This window comes from Drosophila simulans, chromosome 3R (genome assembly GCF_016746395.2).
Source record: "Drosophila simulans strain w501 chromosome 3R, Prin_Dsim_3.1, whole genome shotgun sequence".
NCBI lineage: Eukaryota > Metazoa > Arthropoda > Insecta > Diptera > Drosophilidae > Drosophila > Drosophila simulans.
In genome coordinates, this window is record NC_052523.2 from 26,135,489 (window position 1) to 26,156,904 (window position 21,416).

At 47.7% G+C, this 21,416-nt stretch overlaps 4 protein-coding genes across 11 annotated transcripts; 1 reads left to right on the plus strand and 3 right to left on the minus strand.

The window, feature by feature from the left end:
• Positions 1 to 3: 3 nt before the first annotated feature.
• LOC6730159 (alpha-1,6-mannosyl-glycoprotein 2-beta-N-acetylglucosaminyltransferase) lies at positions 4 to 6,718 on the minus strand. Of its 4 annotated transcripts, none has more exons than XM_039294459.2 (10): positions 6,117 to 6,718; positions 4,073 to 4,159; positions 3,866 to 3,994; positions 3,657 to 3,806; positions 3,166 to 3,592; positions 2,961 to 3,106; positions 2,739 to 2,899; positions 1,613 to 1,675; positions 1,142 to 1,356; positions 4 to 1,076 (listed from the first exon to the last, which is right to left on the minus strand). In XM_039294459.2, the coding sequence occupies exons 2-10, from the start codon at positions 4,086 to 4,088 to the stop codon at positions 854 to 856; spliced, it is 1,530 nt and encodes a 509-aa protein (XP_039150393.1). In that variant the 5' UTR covers positions 4,089 to 4,159; positions 6,117 to 6,718; the 3' UTR covers positions 4 to 853. The 4 variants fall into 4 exon arrangements, with proteins under 4 accessions (XP_039150393.1, XP_016036920.1, XP_039150394.1 ...); XM_016174181.3 differs by lacking the exon at positions 1,613 to 1,675 and adding an exon at positions 2,100 to 2,459; XM_039294460.2 differs by lacking the exon at positions 1,613 to 1,675 and having other exon boundaries at positions 6,117 to 6,717.
• An 83-nt stretch (positions 6,719 to 6,801) lies between these two features.
• LOC27207754 (40S ribosomal protein S28) lies at positions 6,802 to 7,142 on the minus strand. Its single transcript, XM_016183427.3, has one exon. It carries the CDS (start codon positions 7,065 to 7,067, stop codon positions 6,873 to 6,875), a length of 195 nt encoding a protein of 64 aa, XP_016036922.1. The 5' UTR covers positions 7,068 to 7,142; the 3' UTR covers positions 6,802 to 6,872.
• A 142-nt stretch (positions 7,143 to 7,284) lies between these two features.
• Positions 7,285 to 19,762, plus strand: LOC6730160 (axin). Of its 5 annotated transcripts, none has more exons than XM_039294451.2 (13): positions 7,285 to 8,305; positions 8,886 to 9,080; positions 9,875 to 9,948; positions 15,209 to 15,491; positions 15,548 to 15,780; positions 15,859 to 16,548; positions 17,118 to 17,255; positions 17,375 to 17,471; positions 17,529 to 17,660; positions 17,724 to 17,982; positions 18,042 to 18,186; positions 18,248 to 18,568; positions 18,631 to 19,762. In XM_039294451.2, the coding sequence occupies exons 4-13, from the start codon at positions 15,396 to 15,398 to the stop codon at positions 18,755 to 18,757; spliced, it is 2,238 nt and encodes a 745-aa protein (XP_039150385.1). In that variant the 5' UTR covers positions 7,285 to 8,305; positions 8,886 to 9,080; positions 9,875 to 9,948; positions 15,209 to 15,395; the 3' UTR covers positions 18,758 to 19,762. The 5 variants fall into 5 exon arrangements, with proteins under 5 accessions (XP_039150385.1, XP_039150386.1, XP_039150387.1 ...); XM_039294452.2 differs by having other exon boundaries at positions 18,266 to 18,568; XM_039294453.2 differs by lacking the exon at positions 17,118 to 17,255.
• On the minus strand, positions 19,669 to 21,324 carry LOC6730161 (zinc finger protein 771). Its single transcript, XM_002105416.4, has one exon. The coding sequence runs from the start codon at positions 21,224 to 21,226 to the stop codon at positions 19,874 to 19,876; it is 1,353 nt and encodes a 450-aa protein (XP_002105452.1). The 5' UTR covers positions 21,227 to 21,324; the 3' UTR covers positions 19,669 to 19,873.
• Between the last annotated feature and the right edge of the window lie 92 nt (positions 21,325 to 21,416).

Genomic DNA, 21,416 nt, shown 5'->3' on the forward strand with positions numbered 1-21,416 from the left:
TGGTCTTGTTTTTAAAGTATATACTGGTAGAGCATTTACTTGGCGTTTATTCACTAGGATTATTCGTTCGATTAATCAAAATTCCTAATACATAAAAGCGCTTTGGACTAACGATTAAAAAATAACAAATTACATTAGTTCCGCGTTTATATCATAAAAAGACCTTATGTGATGTATACAACGCAATTCCTCTATGTACAGGCTTAAAACGTAGGCTCGTAGATATATCAAAAGTTTGATCTATGATGTATTATAGCGCATGTGCTGTGGTACATTGCTATGACTAGTTTATGCGATTTGCTGCCTCTAGATCTAGACTCAAGTTAATTGGCCGCTTGCGAAACGGCTTCGGCACAATCTGGGGATACGAGTTAGTACATATGTATGTAAATAGTCTATCGCTAGTATTCGTAGGTTTAGTTTCTGGTTTCAGTTGGGAGGATTGCCGCCCCGTCGCTCGGAACTCTGTCGATCCTCGGATCTGGACGGAGCCTAAACACTTCCAGTGATGATCGACGAACTGAAGGGCGAACGGCACAAGGTTGGAGGTTGCAACAACACGGCGATTCCATTTGAATGTGTGACTAGAGGGTTACTTATAGTATGAGTTGTGCAGCGCCCGAGGCGAGGGTCTTTGGGCTTCTGGCTTCCGGTTTCCGGCTCGTGCCTTCCGGCTTCCGGCTTCTGCCTTCTGGCTTTGATTATTTTCGGTTAGTTAGCTGATGCAGAGTACTTGCTGAATGTTCGTTTACAGTGACTAAGGCTACTGCTTAATAATCCTACTTAGATAACGCTATGAGCTAGGCTTCCATGCTACTGACTGATTGGTTTCCATTCCGCGGGCTCCCCGGCCTTACCTCGTGGCCAGCGTCATGTTGAGGCACAGCTCGTGATCCCGCATATCGCCCCAGCCGCCGTTGCCCTTGCGCAGCTTGGACTTCTTCATCAGACTGGGCACCGTGAGGGTGAGGGAGCGCGGGAAGAGCTGGTGCGAGTTGCGGGCTATGCGCAGCACGTGCTGCACCTTCGAGATCACCTGGTTGGACTCGCAGTTCTTGTTCTTATGGTGAACGCCGCTGGAAGGGAGGAGGACACGGATTACTATAGCGCTCCGTTGGACAACAGGGGTCCTCCTGCTCACCATTCTCCGATGTGGAAGACTCGCGGCCCCTTGACAATCATGGCGTGCAGCTTTCGCCGCAGACACTGCTGCGAAACGTGCTGCAAGGACCAGTCCCAGTTGTAGTCATCGTAGGTGCAGAAGTGGCGGGCGCACTTCCGGATGTTCGACCAGGTGGTGCGATTGAAGGCGAAGCCCATGTTGTGCTTGCTGCTGATCCAGGGCATGACCTCCACCTGCCGAAGAGAAGAACCAGGTCAACCAAGCACAATGCACAAAATTATGGGGCAAGCAACAATATAGAAAACGGATTAGCAAAGGGTAAGGGTGGGAGTGGAGGCATGCAAATTTCAAATTTCCGCGTCGTTCGGATTCCGCTCTCCACGGGCACTCGCTACGTCTTCGTCCTGGACTAACCACTAGGCGGATTCAAAGTGCGTAAGCCGGATTTGCGGGGGTGGTACTGAGTACAGTGCGCGCCATACCAAATACCTTGCGATAGTCATTCACGATGCTCTGCCTGTCGATCTTCGCGGTGCGTACGCGGGCGTGCAGCTGGCAGATGGAATCGCGATCAGGAGCGGATTGGGGCGGAGATGTGGCATGCCAACACAGACACATAGACAAGTACAATTAAACACAACGATTACAACATGGTGGCAGCGATGGGCAGCTAGTACTTAGATGGCTTCAGAGGAGTTGGATGGGCTGTTCCAATAGTTCACTCATTTCCCATCGCTGCCAACTGGATGATAGCGTATACAGGATAGAACAGATCATGCAGAACATATTGCCAAAGCGTAAATGGATGGAGCGTATGCAACAAAGAATGGTAAACGGGGACCGACTAGCTACGCAAACAGGGATGTGGATCGGGATGGATCGGGTGGGGTGATACAGAGGAGCTGGGAACAGCTGGGGGCGGCTGGTGCGGTGGTTAGCCGGGAGCCCTTGGACAGGAGTCCGGCGGTGTCGCTACCTTCTGATAGACGGAATACAATGACGGCAGGACATGATAGTTCCATGTTTGTGCACCATTTTTGCTGCTGCTATGGCTACTTTGCTCGTTATTGCTGGTGTCGGATGTGGCGGCGGTGGCGGTGGCTGTGGCGGTGACAGTGTTGATGAGGTTGCCCCGCCTGCTACTGGAGTCACTGGCTCTCTGGTTGTCAGATGTGTCGCCCACATAGACTTTGGATGGCGGTGGTGATTGCGCAGATGATGAGGAGGAGTAAGAGGACGACACAGCTAATTGCACAGAGTTTCTATTGTTATTCCTATTGTATCCTAATAGACTGTTTGTCGAGATCAGCGAGGAAGCATAGGATTTCTTGTTAGTCTGCGTGCCAGAATTCGGAATAGAACAGATACAAATGGTAAATTACAATAGTCAGATGGTGAGCTTAAACACAAGTGTGTGTGCGTGTGGGTCTACGATCGAATGGCCAGTAGCCATCAGGGCAACTCCTTGCCCCTCCTGGCTGGCCATCCGACTCCCGACAATGGATGGCTTGGATGCGCTTTGAATGAATGTGTTCTGTAGCAACGGAAGCTTGAAGGATATACATAAGATGGGCTAGCACTTATGGGCACTGGACCACCCTGCTCCGCTGCTCACCTTGCTGTGGTACGTGTAGTAGTTGAAGGTCTTGAGATAGGTGCCCAGGGACAGCACGTTGCACTGGGGGCACAAGTCTTTGGTGCGTTGCTGCATCATGGCCAGCAGGTACAGGAAGTCCTCGGCCACGTAGTGGTCCTCCTCGAGGAACAGCACCAGTCCTGTGGGCATTGAATGGTTTAGAATGGCATAGTAGTAATTCAGAGTGCTCTCTGCTCTGACCTGTGTGATAGCGGGTCACCTCCAGTTCGTTGAACACCCGGTTGGCCTTCCAGATCCAGTGGTGCTTCGTCTGCGTGAACTTCGCCTCCCGATAGTGGCCATAGAGATCGGGGTACATCGCATTGTTGCAGTTGGTGATCAGAGCTCTGGAACGAGGGATACTTGTAGCAAATCCCTGCCCTGCCTACCGATGGCCAATACGCACTGCTCCTTTTTGATGTTCCGCGGGCAGTCGTTGGGATCCACGCCGGGATACTCGTTAGGATGCGTCTGAATGGAGTACGGATAGAAGATCTGCATCACCTTGCAGAAGTCGATCTGCTGCACCAGGTCGTTGATGTCGTCGTCGTAGTAGTCGTGCGAAAACACCAGCAGCACCTTCGAGATGTCCCGGGCCTGCGCCAGGCTGACGATCAGGTGGCGCAGGTAGGTGATCCTCGTGTGCACCTGCACCACGATTATCACAGAGTCGTTCTGCAGCGGTCCAAACACGTCCTCGTTGAGCACCATCTGCATGTCGTTGTACCTCACGATCTGGCGCTTGATCTCGGTGATATTCGGAGGATGGTACACGTCGAAGCTGATGGTGCTGGCAGTAGCTGCTCCCGGACTACTGGCGTTCAGGAGCAGGGCTAGAAAGTGATTTGAATCCAGTTAAACTATCTTACTATCTTGGCTATCTCGCTGAAGGCTTACCCGCGCCGTTGAGGGCTCCTGCTCCCGAGGCGCTGTGATTGCGCGAGTGGGGCGTCAGATACTTGTGCAGGGTGGCGGGCACCATGGCCAGGATGGCGTCGTCCGAGTCGTTGGTCACCGCGTCGCCCAGCACATTGTCCCGCGAGTCCACTGCACCAGGATTAAAGGTTTAGTAATGGTAATGCGAGTAACTGGCGTCTACTACTTACGATAGTTGAAGTTGTTGTACTGGAGCAGGCCAAAGATGCCCAGGGCCAGCAGGAACAGACTCCGCATGTAGAAGTTGTTGCGCTTGCGACCCATCGCTCCGGTATTGGGCAGTGGGATCAGAATGCGACCTGTTCAGTGGCAAATATTCAATGGCTTTAGCAAGGCTGGCTTTTCCACACCGGGAACTCGATTCAAATTACACTTACCCCTCATTTTTGACATCTCGTCGCTCCTCGCTTCCGGATTCGAGTAACTGCTGGGTCTTCACTGGGTGAGCACCTTCATCTCGGCATCTGGAATTAGTGGAGCTAATGATAGTATGTACATTCCTATGATTCGAATGCTTCTATAGATGATAATCTTCTATACAAAAGCACACCACCACAAAGAACTTTCGCCTTGTTTGTGGAGGAATCCAACATAATTTAGAAGTAAGTTTAAGATGAAATATCTTTTATATAGGCTTCGATGAGAGCAGGTTCTCCAGAGCGGACAATGGAGCTCGGCATGGGAATGCTAATCAGAAGAGTAACGAGTGGAATCCGTGCTTGGGCACTGGGCACTTGGAACTGGGCACTTGAGTTTAATTAGCGGCGGAGGCTCACAGCTCGCCAGATGAATGGCGCTGGGTGGACGGGGCGGGGCGGAGTGGAGGAGCACATGGACGCCGTGTGGAGGCGAGATAGCCTGCCGAGTGGGCGGACCGCGTCTGAAATCTCAATTCTGAAATCACAAATCCGCGGCCTCGCGTCAATTGGCGTAAAAATAGATTCGGCGGCGGGCGGCTCAGCGAAATTTCACAAGTGGAACGCCTTTGCCTCGAGGAAGCGCAATTGTGTGGCAGAATCGGGAAAGAACTAGATAATACCCACTATAGCAACTAGCCATTAGTCACTAGAATCATGCAACATGCGTAAGTTTGCTGCTCTATTCGGGGGCGTTTTCGGATGCAATCGCAGTGACCCATTTGGAGCTGTGCTGTAATCATCTTATAAAGTCAAGAGATGATTTCACCAACCATGAGTAACATGCTAGTGATGATTTCTCGCTGTGTAGAATGTTAGCTGCAGACATCCATAGAATATTAAAGTACCCTTGTATTTACACATATGGAGCACACTTTACTCTGAGCAGAATAATGAAATTAGCTCATATCAGCGATGTTGCTCAAGGTCGAAACTAAATAATAAGCTACATACGAATATGTACTTATATGTATAAATATAAAAATTCCGCCGAGCCCTAACTACTCACATGAGGAACCAAATACGATATTTGAAAATGAGGCACTGCAAATAATGTGTATGTAGTTTTTACAGCTTTTCCGCGAAACCTAACTAGTTTGCTTTGGAGTCACGTTGCCGCCAGTTGAAAGCAGTTTCGATTCACAAGTGGACATTCCAGAACCAAGTCACATGCGAAGTTCCCTGGAATGTGCTACTACGAATGCGTTTGGGATACGAAACCCTACTGACTGCGAATCCAAGCCAGCGGAAGAGTGGAGTTCCCGATCTCAGGACTCCCACTCCGGCGGAATAGCTAATCAGGCCCCTTTGTGCCAGGGGCCACTAATTACCATGTTTCCTGGTAACGTCAATCTGACGCACTTAAGTGCGGAAAATCAATGAACATTAATGACTCGGCCCCTTTATTAATAAATTGTAAGTGGGCCAATTGACGGACGACCGAACGCGACTTTGAAATTCAGGGAATGAAAGGCGGTGCGGAAAAGGTCTAGGAATAGCAGTACACTGAGCGGAGTTACGGATTCGTCTGAGAAAGTGATTTTGAAGTTGGAAAACCTAATAGATATTCACCATTTAAGCTAGCATTTTAACTAGCAGTTAAAAGTTCATTGACTTTGTTTACTTTACTTATGAATGAAAAATGTATAATGCATAGGATTTTGTAATTAAGTGAATAACTTTTAATAGCAGGCAGTAATTTCTTGCGGTGTAGGAACCACCACTACTCGCAAATGCAAGCACTTTTTTTTGGGTGTGTCGGGGGGCGGTGGGCGGTGGCAGGGGGCGTGGGGCGAACAGGTATTTTCGGTTTAGTTGTTACGAAATAAGTGGCGAAAATTGACGTGCCGAAAGCGAAGGCAAAAAACCAAAACAAACAAACACGAAAACGCAGGCAAATGCGCCGTACGCTTTGCATTGTTTATTCGCCCACTTTTTATGGGTCGACTTTAACGACAATCTTTGGCCTTTTGTTGCTTCAATTGCCCCGGCTGGCCGCACTCACCTTTGCTGGACTTTTCGCGCAGTGCAGCTGCCTCGAAGGAGCCCAAAGGCTGCATTATTTCGCGGTCGCCACTTTCCTTGCGGCCAATCGATTTTTCAGAGCGCCCCGAAAAGTCCAAGTGCAGCAGTGTAACGAATTCGCAGCTTTCGTTCGCTTTTCCGCGCATTTCGAATTATGCACTAATTGGGGGGGATTCCCCGGGGAATCGAATCCGTCACTTTTAGTCCTGTTTGCTGTTCTTTTCGCACTCGCTTTTGTTTTTGCAATGCAGGCTCCTGCACTTGCGGTACACACACATACCAGCAGCTGCTACGGCCGCCGCTGCACACACACACACGCACAGCGGGCAAACGGGCATCGCTCTAGCTCTACCCGTCTCGCTTCAACCCACTGCCGCGCGCATTTTCACATTTCCCGCTTTTGTTGCTACTTCGCTTGATTTATTCGGCGTTCATCTGGGCGTTCCGTTTTCACTTTCGCTTGGCTGGGCCAACAACAAGCTCGCGATCGCGTATCTCAGCTCGGCCGTCCGCTGCGAACGAGTATCTGAGTAGCTGAGTAACTGAGTATCTGAGCGTGAGTATCTGTATCCGAGTGTCTCGCGGAATCGGAATCAACACAAACAGCTGTTCGGGGTAGCGATGGCTACAATCGATAGCTCGGCGATAGGAAGTCGATAGTTTGGGATTTAAAATTTAAACAAACAAAATTGTTTATTAACTTGATTTGGTAAATCAAACAGGTGTGATTAGTACACTAGCGCAGTCTCCTGGCCTCGCGTTCAGTTTCCAGTAGCGACAGGATGTCGCCCACGCGAACAGGTCCTTTGACATTGCGAATAATCTGGCGGCTTTGGTCGCCGAGGAACTCCACCTGCACCTGGGTGCACTGCCCCTGGGATCCAGTGCGTCCAATGATCTTGACCACGCGAGCGTACTGAGGGTTGTCCATGCTGAATACGAAATACGAGAATTGTTTGACAATAAAAGATTTGAATTTAAGGCTGTGATTGCTGCTGCCATGCCAATCAATGAAAATTAAAAGCCCTGCTACCCTACTATCATCCTTGGCGCCACCTGTTGGCCTTGTAGTGCAACATAAGTGTGGGCGCGAACCGCAAGCTGACTTCAAATCGAGCTGCCACCTTTCGTAGTGTGGGGCAAACGAGTTGGCATCCCCGAGGCGAGCTATCGAACCAGTTCGATTTCGAACCACGCAACTCTAGCATGTAATCGTTCGTCTCGCCGTCTAACATTTGTGTCGAACTACATTTTGTTTTGCCATTCAATAAATCTATTATTTACCACTGAATTAGCGGCGCCACGAAGCCCTGAAAGAGTGTGCGCGTTCCGAAGACTCGGCGCACAGCGGCCCGCAGCGATACGTCCATGAAAATAGAACGGCAGCAGCAGCAGCACCCACAACCAGCGGAGGCAACAGCAACAAAATACACAAAATAAAGAAGCAGCAGACGGAAAAGTGCCCAAATGGTGCAGAACTGAGTGGAAAGGCCACCGAACACGGATTTCCCACAGTGCAGGAGCCTGGAGACGCCGAAATGCTCTAGAGGGCGGCGCTCCAGCACGATTTTCTCCCCGCGGAGAGCCCACAGTTGCCAGCGGACGAGGATGACTGCTCCTGGCGAAGCAGGAAGCTAAGAGACATACAGCCTTCGTGAACAGCAGGCAGGCTCAGACATCGGGATAGGATAGGATAGGATATGCCCTCGGGCCAACCCACTTGAGTTGCGGAGAGCAGAGGAGAGGAGAGGATCGGGATCCGTGCGCGAGGAGAGGATCTGCAGCCTTGTTTAGCATTTAGTCCGGTCATCGTGCCTGCGCCTTGTTAACCACACTCTCTTGTTTACGTTTGCTTGTTTGTTGAACTCCACAAATCGTCCTTCCATTAATTGTTAGTCACGCGTCCCTCTCGTTGAGCACACTAATCAAAATGAAAACATCCTCGTCGATATCGAAATTGAAGTTGAAATTGAAATCGAAATTGAAAGCTAAGTTGCAATTGAAATCGAAGCGTCCAGCCGTTAAAGCTACAATCAAATTACACCCGTCCAAACCCACCTCGTCATCGCCATTGCCATCGTCACCGCCATCGAAGATTGGAGCCAGGGCCGCCAGGATCAGTCGTCTGCCATCCCAATTGAGTGAAGCTGAGGATACACGAATCTAAGGGTAAGTACTGTTCCTGGAATTCCCCTGCACAATCCATAACTAATGCTATAACTTTCTCACGCAGTTTGTGGATAATCGGATTTGCATAACTAACTTAAGGACTAACATTAATACTTTAAGAAAGGCACATAATCTACATTTGTATATATCCACAACATAAATCTGATTAATAATAGTTGTATCAAGGATTTAGAGGATTTATTTACGTATAACTAATATCCGAAATATTAATAGGAATTTGAATGATCCTTTTTATGAATTATGAGCATATATTTTGCAGTAATAGTAACTTTATGAAATATATTTCATTAAATCTAAGGAAGATACCTGATCATCGAGAAAAAAATGCTATTCATCCAACTAAAATATTGTTTAATTAATTAGTTTGCAACACATTTCATTGATAAACGCATTTTCTGAGGTGTATGTGCCAATGGGTTTCCTTTAGAAACTGTAGATATATTTTAACTTAATTAACAAATTAATTTATTAACAAAACCCTTTATGTTAACACTAGCTTGTAGTATGTTGTCGATATATAATGTTTCCTTTTTAACAATTATCCTTCCTCTTCTTTCAGGTACTGAATGTACTGCATCAACTGTAATATAAGCTACGTAAATAGGAATTTATGTGAATAAGAGTAATTAAGTGAAGCGCGTAGTTAAACATTTCTACAAACCGGACATCAAAGATTCAACCATCTTAAAGGACTCGCAGCGCTTTGGATTGATATGTTCTCAAGCGTTGGCCATTTCTCACTTGAGTTTAATCGGTTAGTGTTCTAACACCCTTTATATTCAAAGCATTCTTTACATTTATTTAGGCGTTTATTGGATGCACCCGTGCGAGAAATATTTTCTCCCCCACAAATCTAATATATGTGGCTTATTGAAAAAGAAGGCACTTGGGTGGTTGATACTTATTGACTTAAAATTCGCTGTATTGCAAACTAATTCGATTTGGGGTCTCAAACGTAAATTTATTTATACTGAGCCAAAAAGAATATTTAAAGATTGTATCTCTCTATGAACATACCTTAGAACTTAATCTTTGATGCATTATTTATGACTGGCATATAAAAACGTTGTTTTGTTTAATTTTTTAATGCTATTTGTATTATGTTTTGGTTTCATTGATTATTTATGAGATGCATGAGTCTAAAGATTTTTCTTAAAATAATTTTCATTATTTTGGACTTACTTTCTTGGCGAAAATATACCCAATGGTCAAATCTCTTTTCTCCCAACTAATTGTTGATCATAGCCTGATGTATATAGCTTGCCTAATATCTACGTATATTTAATACAGAGCAAAAGTGTTAATAATTTTTTTAACTAGCCGAACCTATCATATAATGTTTGGTAAGGCTACAAACATTAGTCTTTAGAAAAAACTTTAACATTTACCATTAGTTTATACCAAATGGATTATAATGGCTTTAATCTCTTGTTTTTCCAAACTGTTAATTACATATTTACAACCTTAGTCTTAGTAATTGATTGTCTTAGTTCATTCCAAAATGGTTTCAATTGCTCTAATCTTTTGTTCTTTCCACTATTTTTTCAGGAACTACTGGAACCATTCGGAATACCAATATCTTCCCTTGATTTCATGTTGAATTTTTTATGCAAATTACATATGTGAGTATACAGCTTATTTTTACTTTATCAATGGTTTTAAAGTTTAAGACAACTGCGATTGCATGCGAGAATCTCAGAAAGATGAACTAGTATGAAAAACGGATTTCCATTGATTTACTTAGGTCCTTTTGCATTTCTCGAAACTTAATAATCATGACATCCTGAAGGGTTTTAATCCAGTGTTAGTCCTTTTTAATTGGTTATTCTTCCGAAACTATCTGATCACTTTTATTACTTACTCAATTGAAAAAATCCTCTTAGTGCAAAGAGGATACCATAATCTGACTATTGTTTATTGGGCTGCAGGACTGTGATTAAGGACTTGCATTGTCGCCTCCGTGCTGGAATAAGTTTCCTTTGTCCCGAAGAGGAGCAACAGTTGACCGCGCCCAAGTGCATCCTTCGGTGTCCTTGCAATGGGCGTTGCACCTGAAAAGTGGGCGCTTCCGCGCTGAACTTTTCCGCCTATGCTGGCAACTTTTGCCGCGCACAAAGTGCCACTATTGACCTTCGGCAATACTCCCAGCCGCAGTGAGTAGTGCCCGTGTTTCCCCCAGTTTGCCAGGCCAGACCATGCCGGCGAGGAGTCTAGACCGCCATCAGACGCCGTTCATCGGGCGGTTGGTTGAGCAATGGCGGTCTTAACCTCATTAGAAACAAACGAGGCTGCCGCCGGTCGCCCCTCCCTTCGTATTGTTTTCAAACTTATTCGAAAATAATTTCCACATTTGCGTTTAGGGGAGGAATCGGACTCCGGAGGTGGGTCTTCCATCTCAACCCTTGCCCCACCCCTCGGCTTTCAGAAAGGACTACAATGCGAACCCAACTCCGCTGCTCTGTTTATGTACAATAAGAACGGGCGGGCGTCTGGTCCTTCCTTTGCCTTGGCACTCTGGGCTTAGGCAGCAGGGCATAGAATGGGGGGACCAGGGTCTGGGGACTCAATCTGGACCTGCGCATATTGGTTGCACACAATGACTCCTATTCGCCTGCTGCCGTCTCGCTTGCTCCGCCGCAACCACGGACACTCTGAAAAGAACATCCTTTGTGTGCTGTTGTACAATGTACATGGAGCATCATCATGTTGGAGGTCGTCCCAGCGCCGCCACTCGCACTCCTGCTCCTCCGCAGGGCAGTCCATCAACAGCTGGTTGGGATCTTCGAGGGGCAGTAGTCCTCCACTAAGAAAAAATATCCTCTGAATGGGTGTATTCCTTCTTAAAACACCAACACGTATAGTGAGTTTCAGAATCAAAGTGCAGTCCAGTACAGAAAGCATAAGTTTGTTTGAGTGCCTCAGATTGTTCAATTGCTCGTAAATAAACTATTTATAAGTGGTAAAGCGACTTTTAAGCCACAAGTTCTTCAGTCATTTTGAAGACCTTGCTCGCTGTATACATTTGTAACTAGTTTACCAAAAAGTAAGCCATTGTTCATTAATCAGTTTTACAAGTTGCGATATATATACAAATCTCTGGCCTATAGAACTTAAAAGCTGATTGATAATGGTGTACCATTTGTATATTCCAGTCTCGTGTTGAATTGATTACAAACGACTTTCTCAATCACCAATAGTTAGGTATTGAAGTACTAGATTTTTCCCTGAGTGTCGATGTGCTCACCGATTAAGTTCGATTTCCGTACATAAACGACGTAAGCGCCATACTCGCTGTCCGCATGCAACAATTGTGAATGGGAGAGGCTGTGGGTGGGTGCGCACGAGGATGAGGATCAAGCGGAGGATGCGGCAGTGGAGGGCTGGCCAGGAAGCGCAACCCCGAAATGGTTTATGTACTCTGACTGCTCGGCATGGGCGCACATACGTGGCTGGCAGGGTGAAATCAGCCATCGCTGTCAACGCTGGAGGAGGATTCGGATTCATAATCGCAGCTCAGGACGCGGGCACTCGTTCAGTTTGACTTTCCGCTTGTCAAGGCATTGTCACCGAATCCCTGCGCTCCGTGGCTCGTGTCGAGATTTGTCAACAATTAGTGGCGATAGTAATCCGAAAGGTCGCGCGATCCGAAGTGAGCAACCTGTCGCGGCATTGTGGATGCATCAAAGGTGATTTAGTGTCGTGCGTTGTGCCGCAGCATACCTGCGGTTGGGATCCTTCGCTTGGAAGGAAACTAAGCCAAATCCTTCGAGGGCTCCTGGCACTGGGCACCTGGGCAACCGTTCGCAGGGAAACCCTGGGCAGAGCAGTAGCTGTAGCCTCCGGCATGTCGCTGGATGGGAAGCCCTCATCTCACGCTAGACTTACCTGCCAATCATCGGAACTCATAACTTGAAAAGAATGGAAAGAATTATCCGGCGAGGCGTACGCAATCTAATAGGGATAGAAAAATCATCATCATCATCTGCCCTCGAGAGGGTCTGCTCATATTTCATTGTTGTTCCACGGCTCCGCATTCGCTCGCAGCAAAATCAATAAGGATTTATTTAATTATTTCATAATTTCCGTTCAACTGCATCCGCACAACAATGAAACAAACTAGTTGCCGCTGCCAGTCCTTCCTTCGCCGGGGGTTGAACTTTAACTCCGAGTGCCTTCAATTTGTAATCCATTCGTTTATCGGGCGGACCATGTCTTCATGGCTTCCGAAAACAGTTTACACGATTCTCAATTGGATTGTTATGGGTTTTGGGCTTGAGATAGTAGCCATAGTAGCCATTCACCGGCGGCATATTTATAAGGATAATAGTTTAGCAGGAGACCATTATTATACTCAAATCGAAATGAAATCAACTGACAAATGCTGCTGTCTTACTTTAACTATTGTCGTTGATGCGAAACCCCTTTCTTTTCCTGGTTTTTCCAAGATACATTCAATTAGATTGGCAAACAACATGGATAATTAGTTGTGAACAATGTCGTTCTCCTTCAAAAGTTTGATTAAAAAACCCTTTTCCTATCCAATTTGGAAAAATAGTTAAACGAATTGGTTTAGGTTACTATTCTATAGAGTCTATCTTGGACTTGTAGATTTCTATGATATTTATTTATATTTATTTATTATATTATTATATTATTTTTTTAACCAATAATACCGAGCATGTGCTGCAGCGTGAATTTTTACTTAAAAATCATAGAGTTCCTGGTTAAATAAAACTTAACTTAGTTTAGGTTCTTGCACAAAAGATCAAGATTGTACGCACATATCCTTTAATCATTAAACTAATAATTGATTCCGACAGTTCTAAGAATAAAATAGTTTATGAAGTACGCGTATTACGTTTAGTAAGTAGAAAGAATACGCAAGTTCTTTAGTTCCAAGAACCATGACAAGTTGTAGAATTTGGAAAAGTTGTAGCCCTTTTAAGTATTCCTTGAGTGATTGCGAAACCGCTTAGGTAACCACTCGCATCAGTCAAAGGTAATTCCCTCTTCTGGATGAATGTTCCGGACCCCGTTTCGCCATTTCTCCATTCCGCCATTGCGGCGGCCTCAAAAGGCGCCGGCAACTAACTTTCTTTGTGACCCGAGAGAAAGCAGCTACGGGGCTTTCAGTAGCAATTACGCCATTAAGGTCGAGCCGAATCTTTGATGTCGGCGATGGCACTTGTTAGTCCTGAGATGCGCGGCCTGCGCTGCAAGGATGCAACGGATGCAAAAGGATGCCACGATGGCGAGATGATGCACCAAAGAGGTGCCGATTTCCCCTGCTGTTTGGCGCTGTCTTTGTGCAGCGGATGCCTTGGCCACGGGGGAGATGCGGGCCTCAAGTGGCCGAGCCGTGGGCTGTCCTTCTCCTAGAAAGCGCCGCCATCGCCAGGCCGCCTCCCGAGTCCTTCGCCGCGTTCCTTTGCGGTGCCGAGCGTTTTAATTGTGCCTTTCTTTGTTCTTTTCGCCGTAATGGAGTGCTATGCAAATGGCGTTTTGATGAATTTCCTTGGCTCTCCGCCGGCGCTATCGCTTTGTGCATGCTTGTTGGCTGTTCGGTTCCCCAGTTGTCCCGGCCCTCCTGCTCAAAACAACGAAAACAAACAAGAGCAGCTTTCATCCCCTTTCATCAGCTCGCCGCCTGTGTATGTGTGTCCGTAAGTCATGGCTGGCAGGGAAGTGCTGGCCAAGCTAAAGCCCAGACTCATAGCCAAACCCGAACCCAAACCCTTCTGCTCTCCACTTCTCGCCAGGCTCTGCTCATGTCCTTTGTGCCATCTTGTTGTTGTGTTTGTCGCTGCTCTGTTGTTGGCGGCAAACTTATGCAGTGATGACCGATTTCAGCAGCTAGAAAGCTAGCTATACTATAGATCTACATATAATATATACATTTCTAAAGTAAATCTGTTCTTAATTTGATAGAGATCGGAACGGAATAATGGAGGTAAGGGAAAGGAAGTTTATACATTGAATGAATGATTAAATAACCATTAAATTCGCTACAAGATCTGGTCGTAAATCATCAGCTTATATCATTCTTTTAGCTTTCAAATGGGTTTCGTTTGTACTTGTTCACCATTTAGAGTGATTTTCAACCGGAAAGGAGCTGAACAACCAGCCCTGAGCAGTGCTCATTGCAAAGGGGAGGGAGGAGGAACAACGAAGAAAAGGGAATATTTTTGATTTACCAAAAGCGCGACGCGGTGCTTACTTTCTAGTTTCGGCCTGCTCTCGAACGCGTCAGACAGCTCGAGGAATCCGGAGGCGGCCGGGGACTTTAAAGGAGCGGAGTCCTTGCCACCATCCCCGAGTTTAGCATGGGTTTATTGGGGTGTGTGCCCGAGTGGCAAGCGAGTGAGTGAGTGAGTGTGTGCGTATTTCGTGTTCAAATTTTGTACATAATGGATTATTGTCCTTTTGCCTTTCCGTTCTCCCTTTGCCATGCGCCCCGACTGCTGCATTGGTCGATATCGTCAACCAATCAAAAGCGCCCTCAAAATGGCCGCCATTCGATTCCGCTCCTCACTTTGCCGATTTGCGTGCGTCCTCCTTTGTGAAGAAAGGCGAAGAGCCGTCGCCGCCAAGTGGTCATTCATTCTGGCTTCGCATCCGCATCCTTGAGGATTTGCCTTTGCCATTCCCATTCTCATTACGGCTCCAATTACGAGTGCGGTTTCGATTTCGATACCTGCACCGCAAATTGCGATCCTGGAATGGAAAAGTGGGCCACTAGAGTAGTCAGTTGTGCATTTCTTAAACTTGATGCAAATGGGTCTTACTTACAACTTGACGACTTGACTTTCTATTGATTACTTAATCAGAACTGAAAGAAGAATATACCCTCTTATACATTCCTTTGTGCTCCTTTTGTTGCAGGCCTTGTCTAATTGCCTTCCAAATTCGCAAACGAGCGCATCTTCCATGTCCCAGCTATTTGTAAAATACGGGCGTTTGTGATTTGAAACCGAGAACACGTTCGTTGATCGTAACTGGTAACTTAAGCGTAGCATTAGGTAAATATTTAGCAGCGATCGCTCGTCGTGGGAAGCCAATTTAGAGTGGCATGAGTGGCCATCCATCGGGAATCCGGAAACATGATGATAATGAGTGTAGTGGCCCACGACCACCAGTACCCGGAGAAGAGAGCCGTGTTAAAAAGGTGCCTAGATCAGTGAAATGTAAAAGGAAGTCCTCTATAGCCTAAACATTCCTTAGATGACCGAAGGGGTAGCAGATACCTCGAAGAATTCGTCGCCATCCTACCTGAACTGGGCCCGGACGCTGAACCACCTGCTGGAGGACCGCGATGGGGTCGAGCTCTTCAAGAAGTACGTGGAGGAGGAGGCGCCCGCCTACAACGACCACCTCAACTTCTACTTCGCCTGCGAGGGCCTCAAGCAGCAGACGGATCCGGAGAAGATCAAGCAGATAATCGGAGCCATCTACAGGTGAGTGGAATGCTTAGAAGAATGGCAAATGGTCAATGGTGGAGCACTTACCTTGTCGTCCTTCCCCACGTGCAAAAGATTCCTGCGCAAGAGTCAGCTGTCCATCACCGATGACCTGCGCGCCCAGATCAAGGCCATCAAGACGAACCCCGAGATCCCGCTGAGCCCACACATATTCGATCCCATGCAGCGCCATGTGGAGGTCACCATCCGCGACAACATCTACCCCACGTTTCTCTGCTCCGAGATGTACATCCTCTACATCCAGCAAATGTCCGCCCAGCAGGAGCGCTGCACCAGCAGCGGGGCCACGGGATCGGGAAGTGCCGGGAGTAGTGGCAGCGGCGGCAGCAGCCTCGCGGGCGCCTGTGCCCTGCCACCGACCACCGCGTCCGGCAAGCAGCAGCTCCAGCAGCTGGTGCCGCCCGGTGCCTTCATCAACCTGCCCGTGAGCAGCGTGAGCGGGCCGCCAGCTGGCACGTGCAGTGCCAGTGGCAGTGTGTACGGTCCCTCGACTTCGGCCAGCTCCAGCGGCTCCATCAGCGCCACCGACACTCTGCCCCGCAGCTCCACGCTGCCCACGCTGCACGAGGACTCGGTGCTGTCGCTCTGCGACGACTTCGAGAAGGTGCAGATGCAGGAGGGCGGCGGATCCCTCGGCTCTGGATCCGTGGGCGCGGGTGCGCGGGCGCCCGACTACCCGATTCGCCTGACGCGGGACCTACTAATAGCAACTCAGAAAAGAAGACTGGAAATCCGACCTCCTGGGTAAGTCAGCTCATCATCTTTTGCCCAATCTAACCCTTGGTTCATAACAAAACTTAGAATAGGATGTATATAAGCTAGTATGTAACGAAATCGGACACGCAATAGTTTAACTTTGAAAAGGAGAACTTTCAACTAGAATATAGAAACCACGCGAGATCCACCTTACTCTTATGTTTGCCTTAAGTTCTTTATTGTTAATGATGATTTTCTGTGATTAACTCCTAATTTGTTATATTTGTTTCTTTTACTTTTTACATATGTACATGAACGCTCTCACAAAAACACGCACGCCAAAAACACGAACCCACCCGCATACTATATACTATATACTATATACTACGTACCACCCACAACACTCATTGGACCTCCAAACACCACCCGCATATGCATTGCACATATGACTACCTCTACACCACTGACTCGATGAATATACACTGCGTTTTCCTTATTTGTTTGACCATTTTTGTTTGTGGATCTTGACGAATCCCCCACTCACATACCCACGATCACACAATTGGGCGCCATTGCATGGAAACTGTGTGTTCCTGGTCCGATCTGCATGCGAGTAGTGCCCACGGTTACGTGTACAATCCAAGCACTACCAACACCTCCTATGTGCCGAATTCGCGGGTTGATTCGGAGAGGGCCAGCGTTAGCTCCGGCGGACGCACCGATTCCGACACCATGTCGATCTCCAGCTGTTCTATGTGAGTAGTAGTGCCAGTAGGAAGGCCGTCTCCCTAAATATCCCATTGGGATGGATACCCGACACGCGGAAGGCGGAGACCAATCCACAGCTTTACTGACTAACGATTTCTCGTTTCAGGGACGGTCGCCCGTACATCCAACGCAGACACAGCTCCACGGAGAGCAAGGCGATCCGCCAGAGCGCGATGGCGAATAAGGAGACCAACACCTTTCAGGTAAATGGAGCAACGATTATCGATGGAGTGATCTTTATTAATTTGTTTGATTCACAGGTGATACCTCGCACACAACGACTACATTCGAACGAGCACAGACCACTGAAGGAAGAGGAGCTGGTGTCCTTGCTGATACCCAAGTTGGAGGAAGTGAAGCGAAAGCGAGACCTGGAGGAAAGAGCTCGCGAGGTGAGTTTAGGATAGGAATCGGATAAAAACACAATTCACTTACTATGCTAACTTTCCAAACAGAGAAATCCCGGTGCTTCTCTGCTTACCAACGAAAGATCCAGTGCCAGCGATCGAGCCTTCGCCGAGGCGATACGAGAGAAGTTTGCACTGGACGAAGACAACGACCAAGACATTCTGGACCAGCATGTGTCGCGGGTGTGGAAGGACCAAACGCCGCACCGCTCGCCGGGAACGATGTCGCCCTGCCCACCCATACCGTCGCGCCGACGTACAGCCACCCACGATTCCGGAATGGTCAGCGATGGCGCCATGAGTCTAAGTAAGCCTAACAGAACGACTAAGGGAACCACGATTTTCTAAACCAAAAACCACCCACAGGCGGACACTCAATGAAGCACTCGAAGTCCATGCCGGATCACAGTTCCTGCTCGAGGAAGTTGACAAACAAATGGCCTTCCATGAACACAGACAGTGGTATTAGCATGTTCTCGGCCGACACTGTTACCAAGTACAAAGATGCGAGGTAGGTCAAGTTGGCTTCAATACTAACCCCGCCCCCCACTAACCGAACAACTCCGCTAAAGTTCTCGATCTGGCTCTAGCACGGCCTCGAAACTGGAGGAGGCGAAACGAAGACTGGAAGACGAGCCGCGGCGCTCTCGTCGATACGCCCAACCGCCGATGCAGCACCTGTCGCAACAGCCACTGGCCTCCTTCAGCAGCAGCAGCAGTGGCGGCAGCATCAGCCTGCCGCACCAGCCACCGCCTCTGCCGGCCAAGCCGCCGGAGACGATCGTGGTGTTCTCGTTCTGCGAGGAGCCAGTGCCGTACAGGATAAAAATACCCGGTACTCAGCCAACCCTGCGTCAGTTTAAGGACTATCTGCCCAGAAGAGGTCACTTTAGGTAGTATCTACTTGTCCACTCGAAGAACTCAATGCATACTAACTAACTTGTGGCATCCATAGATTCTTCTTCAAGACGCACTGCGAGGACCCGGACAGTCCAGTGATTCATGAAGAGATTGTTAACGACTCCGACATACTGCCGCTATTCGGAGACAAAGCGATGGGTCTTGTCAAGCCATCCGATTAATATTAAGCATTTAGCGTAGATTTTGTATTAAGGCAAATCGTGAGTGTGGCTTGGTGCACTGATGCACTGATGCACTCGGCAAGATACGAATACGATAACGAACGCACCAAGTGTACGCATCTTAGAGCTAGCAACTGGAGAAGCTATTTCCGACAAATCAAAAGCTATATCTGTAGGGGCGACCGGCTTTTGTAAGCATCACAAACTACTCTCTGCGGGGGCAATGTATTTTTCTGTACAACAAAAACTGATCTATTCGCCAGCCACCCAAACAAAGGTGGTGGTTGGTTCTACGTTTGTAAATCCATAACGAGAATATTCGGAGCTATTGGTAGGAGAGAACGATCCTCTTTATGTTGACATCTTGGCGGCCGTACGTTCAGAGTCCGAAAAGCGTTTCAGTCCCGCAGCCAGGGACTGGGATCATTAGGAACTACTGCACAAAGTCACATTATTAGGAAGATTTATGGGTTTACCGCGATTGGGATTTGTTTGTTACCTTTTACTAACTACGGACTGCCTGCAATAAATTTTGTTAATATTTTTGTAATGTGCATTTTATGATGATGATATGATGATATTAACAAAGTTCTATTCAACTCGACAAAAATCAAAAGATAATCTGTTTTATTTTTGTATATCTATAGCACAGCATACACACTTAACTTTATGTATTTATACAATGTATTGTAATTGCGTCAATTGCATCTACCGATCTACCATTAGGCACATTTCATTTGGGGCTCGATCAGTCCAGCAGCGACCAATACTGGGATACAATGGGTGGTTTATTGGCGGGAGGCCCTTGGCCGGAACGGACGAGGTCGATCGATTGATTTATTCAAATAAGTTAATGCATACACACTTACTATACATATTTTTTTAAGAAAACTGAAATAACCGCAGAAATATGCAAGTAACGGATAAATTTATTATATCAAACATATTTTATTTGTGAGCAAAATGCATATAGATTTAATAAAAAAGTACATGGATAGAACGTAATGATCCGAACGATTTCGATTTCATTCGGTTGGGTGTGATCACGACGATGGTCGATGATGGGTTGGGCCTTACACAATATATAATTATCTATTATATATATTCAATAACGGGCTAAACTGCCGTGCAGTCGTCTCTCTGAACGTGGGCATCATAGTTCTGCTCGTTGATGAACGTATGCGTGCACTTGGAGCAGTGGAAGCGGCGATGGCGGTTGGTTCCTGGGCTCTCGTGCTCCCGCAGATGGGCCTTCATGTTGTACATCTGGGAGAAGCGCTTGTTGCACACCGGGCAGGCGAAGGGCTTGTCCCCCGTGTGGGATCGCATGTGCCGCTCCAAGTGAGCCTTGGTCCGGGTCTTGAAGCCGCACACCTGGCACTCCAGCCGTTTGGTGTCGCTGTCGTGGATCATTTTGTGCTTGTACAGGGCCACTTTGTGGACGAATCGCTTGGAGCAGACATCGCACTGGTATGGTGTTTCGCCGGAGTGCCAGGCCATGTGGTGCTTTAGCCGGAACTTGCGGCTAAAGCGTTCCGGGCACACTGGGCAGGCGAACTGCTTCACGGGCTCGTGGTTCTGCAGGTGCCCTATGAACCCGGAGTACGACTGCAGCGTCTTGCCGCACTGATCACAGACGTAGCCGGGAAAGTGCTCGCGTTTCGTGTGGACATTGTAAGCGCGCCGGCTGCTGAACTTCTCCGGGCAGCTGGGGCACTGTATGTTGACCGTGTATTCGCCGGAGCTTTCGTTGTCCTGCTCCTGGTCCTCGCCATCGGATATTATGTACTCTATTGTGCCGTCCAGATGTTCGTCAAAGTCACTCATGGTTTCTTCTTTAAATAAGTCTTCCTCCTGGGCCCCTTGCTTGGCATGTGACAACAGATCCTCCTCCACTATCTCGTGGGCAACCTCCTCTACCTCGTGGGCCTCCTCCTCGTTAATGATAATCTCGTTGTCGATATCTAGCTCTAAGTCTACGGAGTGGAACTCGTCTTCCTCCTCTGATTGTTTGATAATGAAGGTGTGCTCCTCTTCGGCCACTTCTGCCTCTATGTCCGTGGGACCGACCAGGGTGACGGTGGTGCCCACGCCCTCCAGGTCCTGCTCCTCCTCGTCCTGTTGCTGTGCCTCCTCAATATTTCCATCGAATTTGCTTATGGTGATCTCTCGGTCGAGATCCTCCTCCTTGTAGGAGATCTGCTTGTGGTCCTTGGACATGTAGGGACTGTGGATCAGCTCCAGGATCTCCTCTCGCAGCTTGCGCGCTATTTGTATGGACTTGTGGTATCTTGCAAGCTTCTCGCAGCACTTCTTGCAGATCGTTGACGATTCCTCCGTGAGGACGTAGTTCGTGCCCCTGGTGCATTGCAGTACCAGTTCGCTGATCAGCACAGGCGGATGTCCGACGGTGTCGGTGTGAATGTCCTTCGGCACACGCACCGAGAATTGACAAATGCAGCAATTCATATTTGATTGAAATTTATTTACACTTTCGGGGCAGTGTGACCGTGCCCGGACGAAGCCTCCGATTGTGCTGCTATCGGTTATCGATAATCTGATCTGGTTCAATTTTCAAATTTGAACCTTGGATGCTAACCAACAAAGCAGCTCTGAAAATCAAAATCAAAAGCTGCAAATTTGTATCACCCAGTGAAAA

Excerpts from the sequence above, each read along its gene's own strand:
- LOC6730160 (XM_039294451.2), top strand. The coding sequence starts at position 15,396 with ATGAGTGGCCATCCATCGGGAATCCGGAAACATGATGATAATGAGTGT. Across the intron at positions 17,256-17,374 it reads TCGATCTCCAGCTGTTCTAT|GGACGGTCGCCCGTACATCC; the intron begins GTGAGTAGTAGT and ends TTCTCGTTTCAG. Across the intron at positions 18,569-18,630 it reads CCCAGAAGAGGTCACTTTAG|ATTCTTCTTCAAGACGCACT; the intron begins GTAGTATCTACT and ends TGGCATCCATAG.
- LOC6730161 (XM_002105416.4), bottom strand. The coding sequence starts at position 21,226 with ATGAATTGCTGCATTTGTCAATTCTCGGTGCGTGTGCCGAAGGACATT.
- LOC6730159 (XM_016174181.3), bottom strand. Across the intron at positions 2,900-2,960 it reads GGTGACCCGCTATCACACAG|GACTGGTGCTGTTCCTCGAG; the intron begins GTCAGAGCAGAG and ends CAATGCCCACAG. Across the intron at positions 2,460-2,738 it reads ACTACACGTACCACAGCAAG|ACTAACAAGAAATCCTATGC; the intron begins GTGAGCAGCGGA and ends TCTGGCACGCAG.
- LOC27207754 (XM_016183427.3), bottom strand. The coding sequence starts at position 7,067 with ATGGACAACCCTCAGTACGCTCGCGTGGTCAAGATCATTGGACGCACT.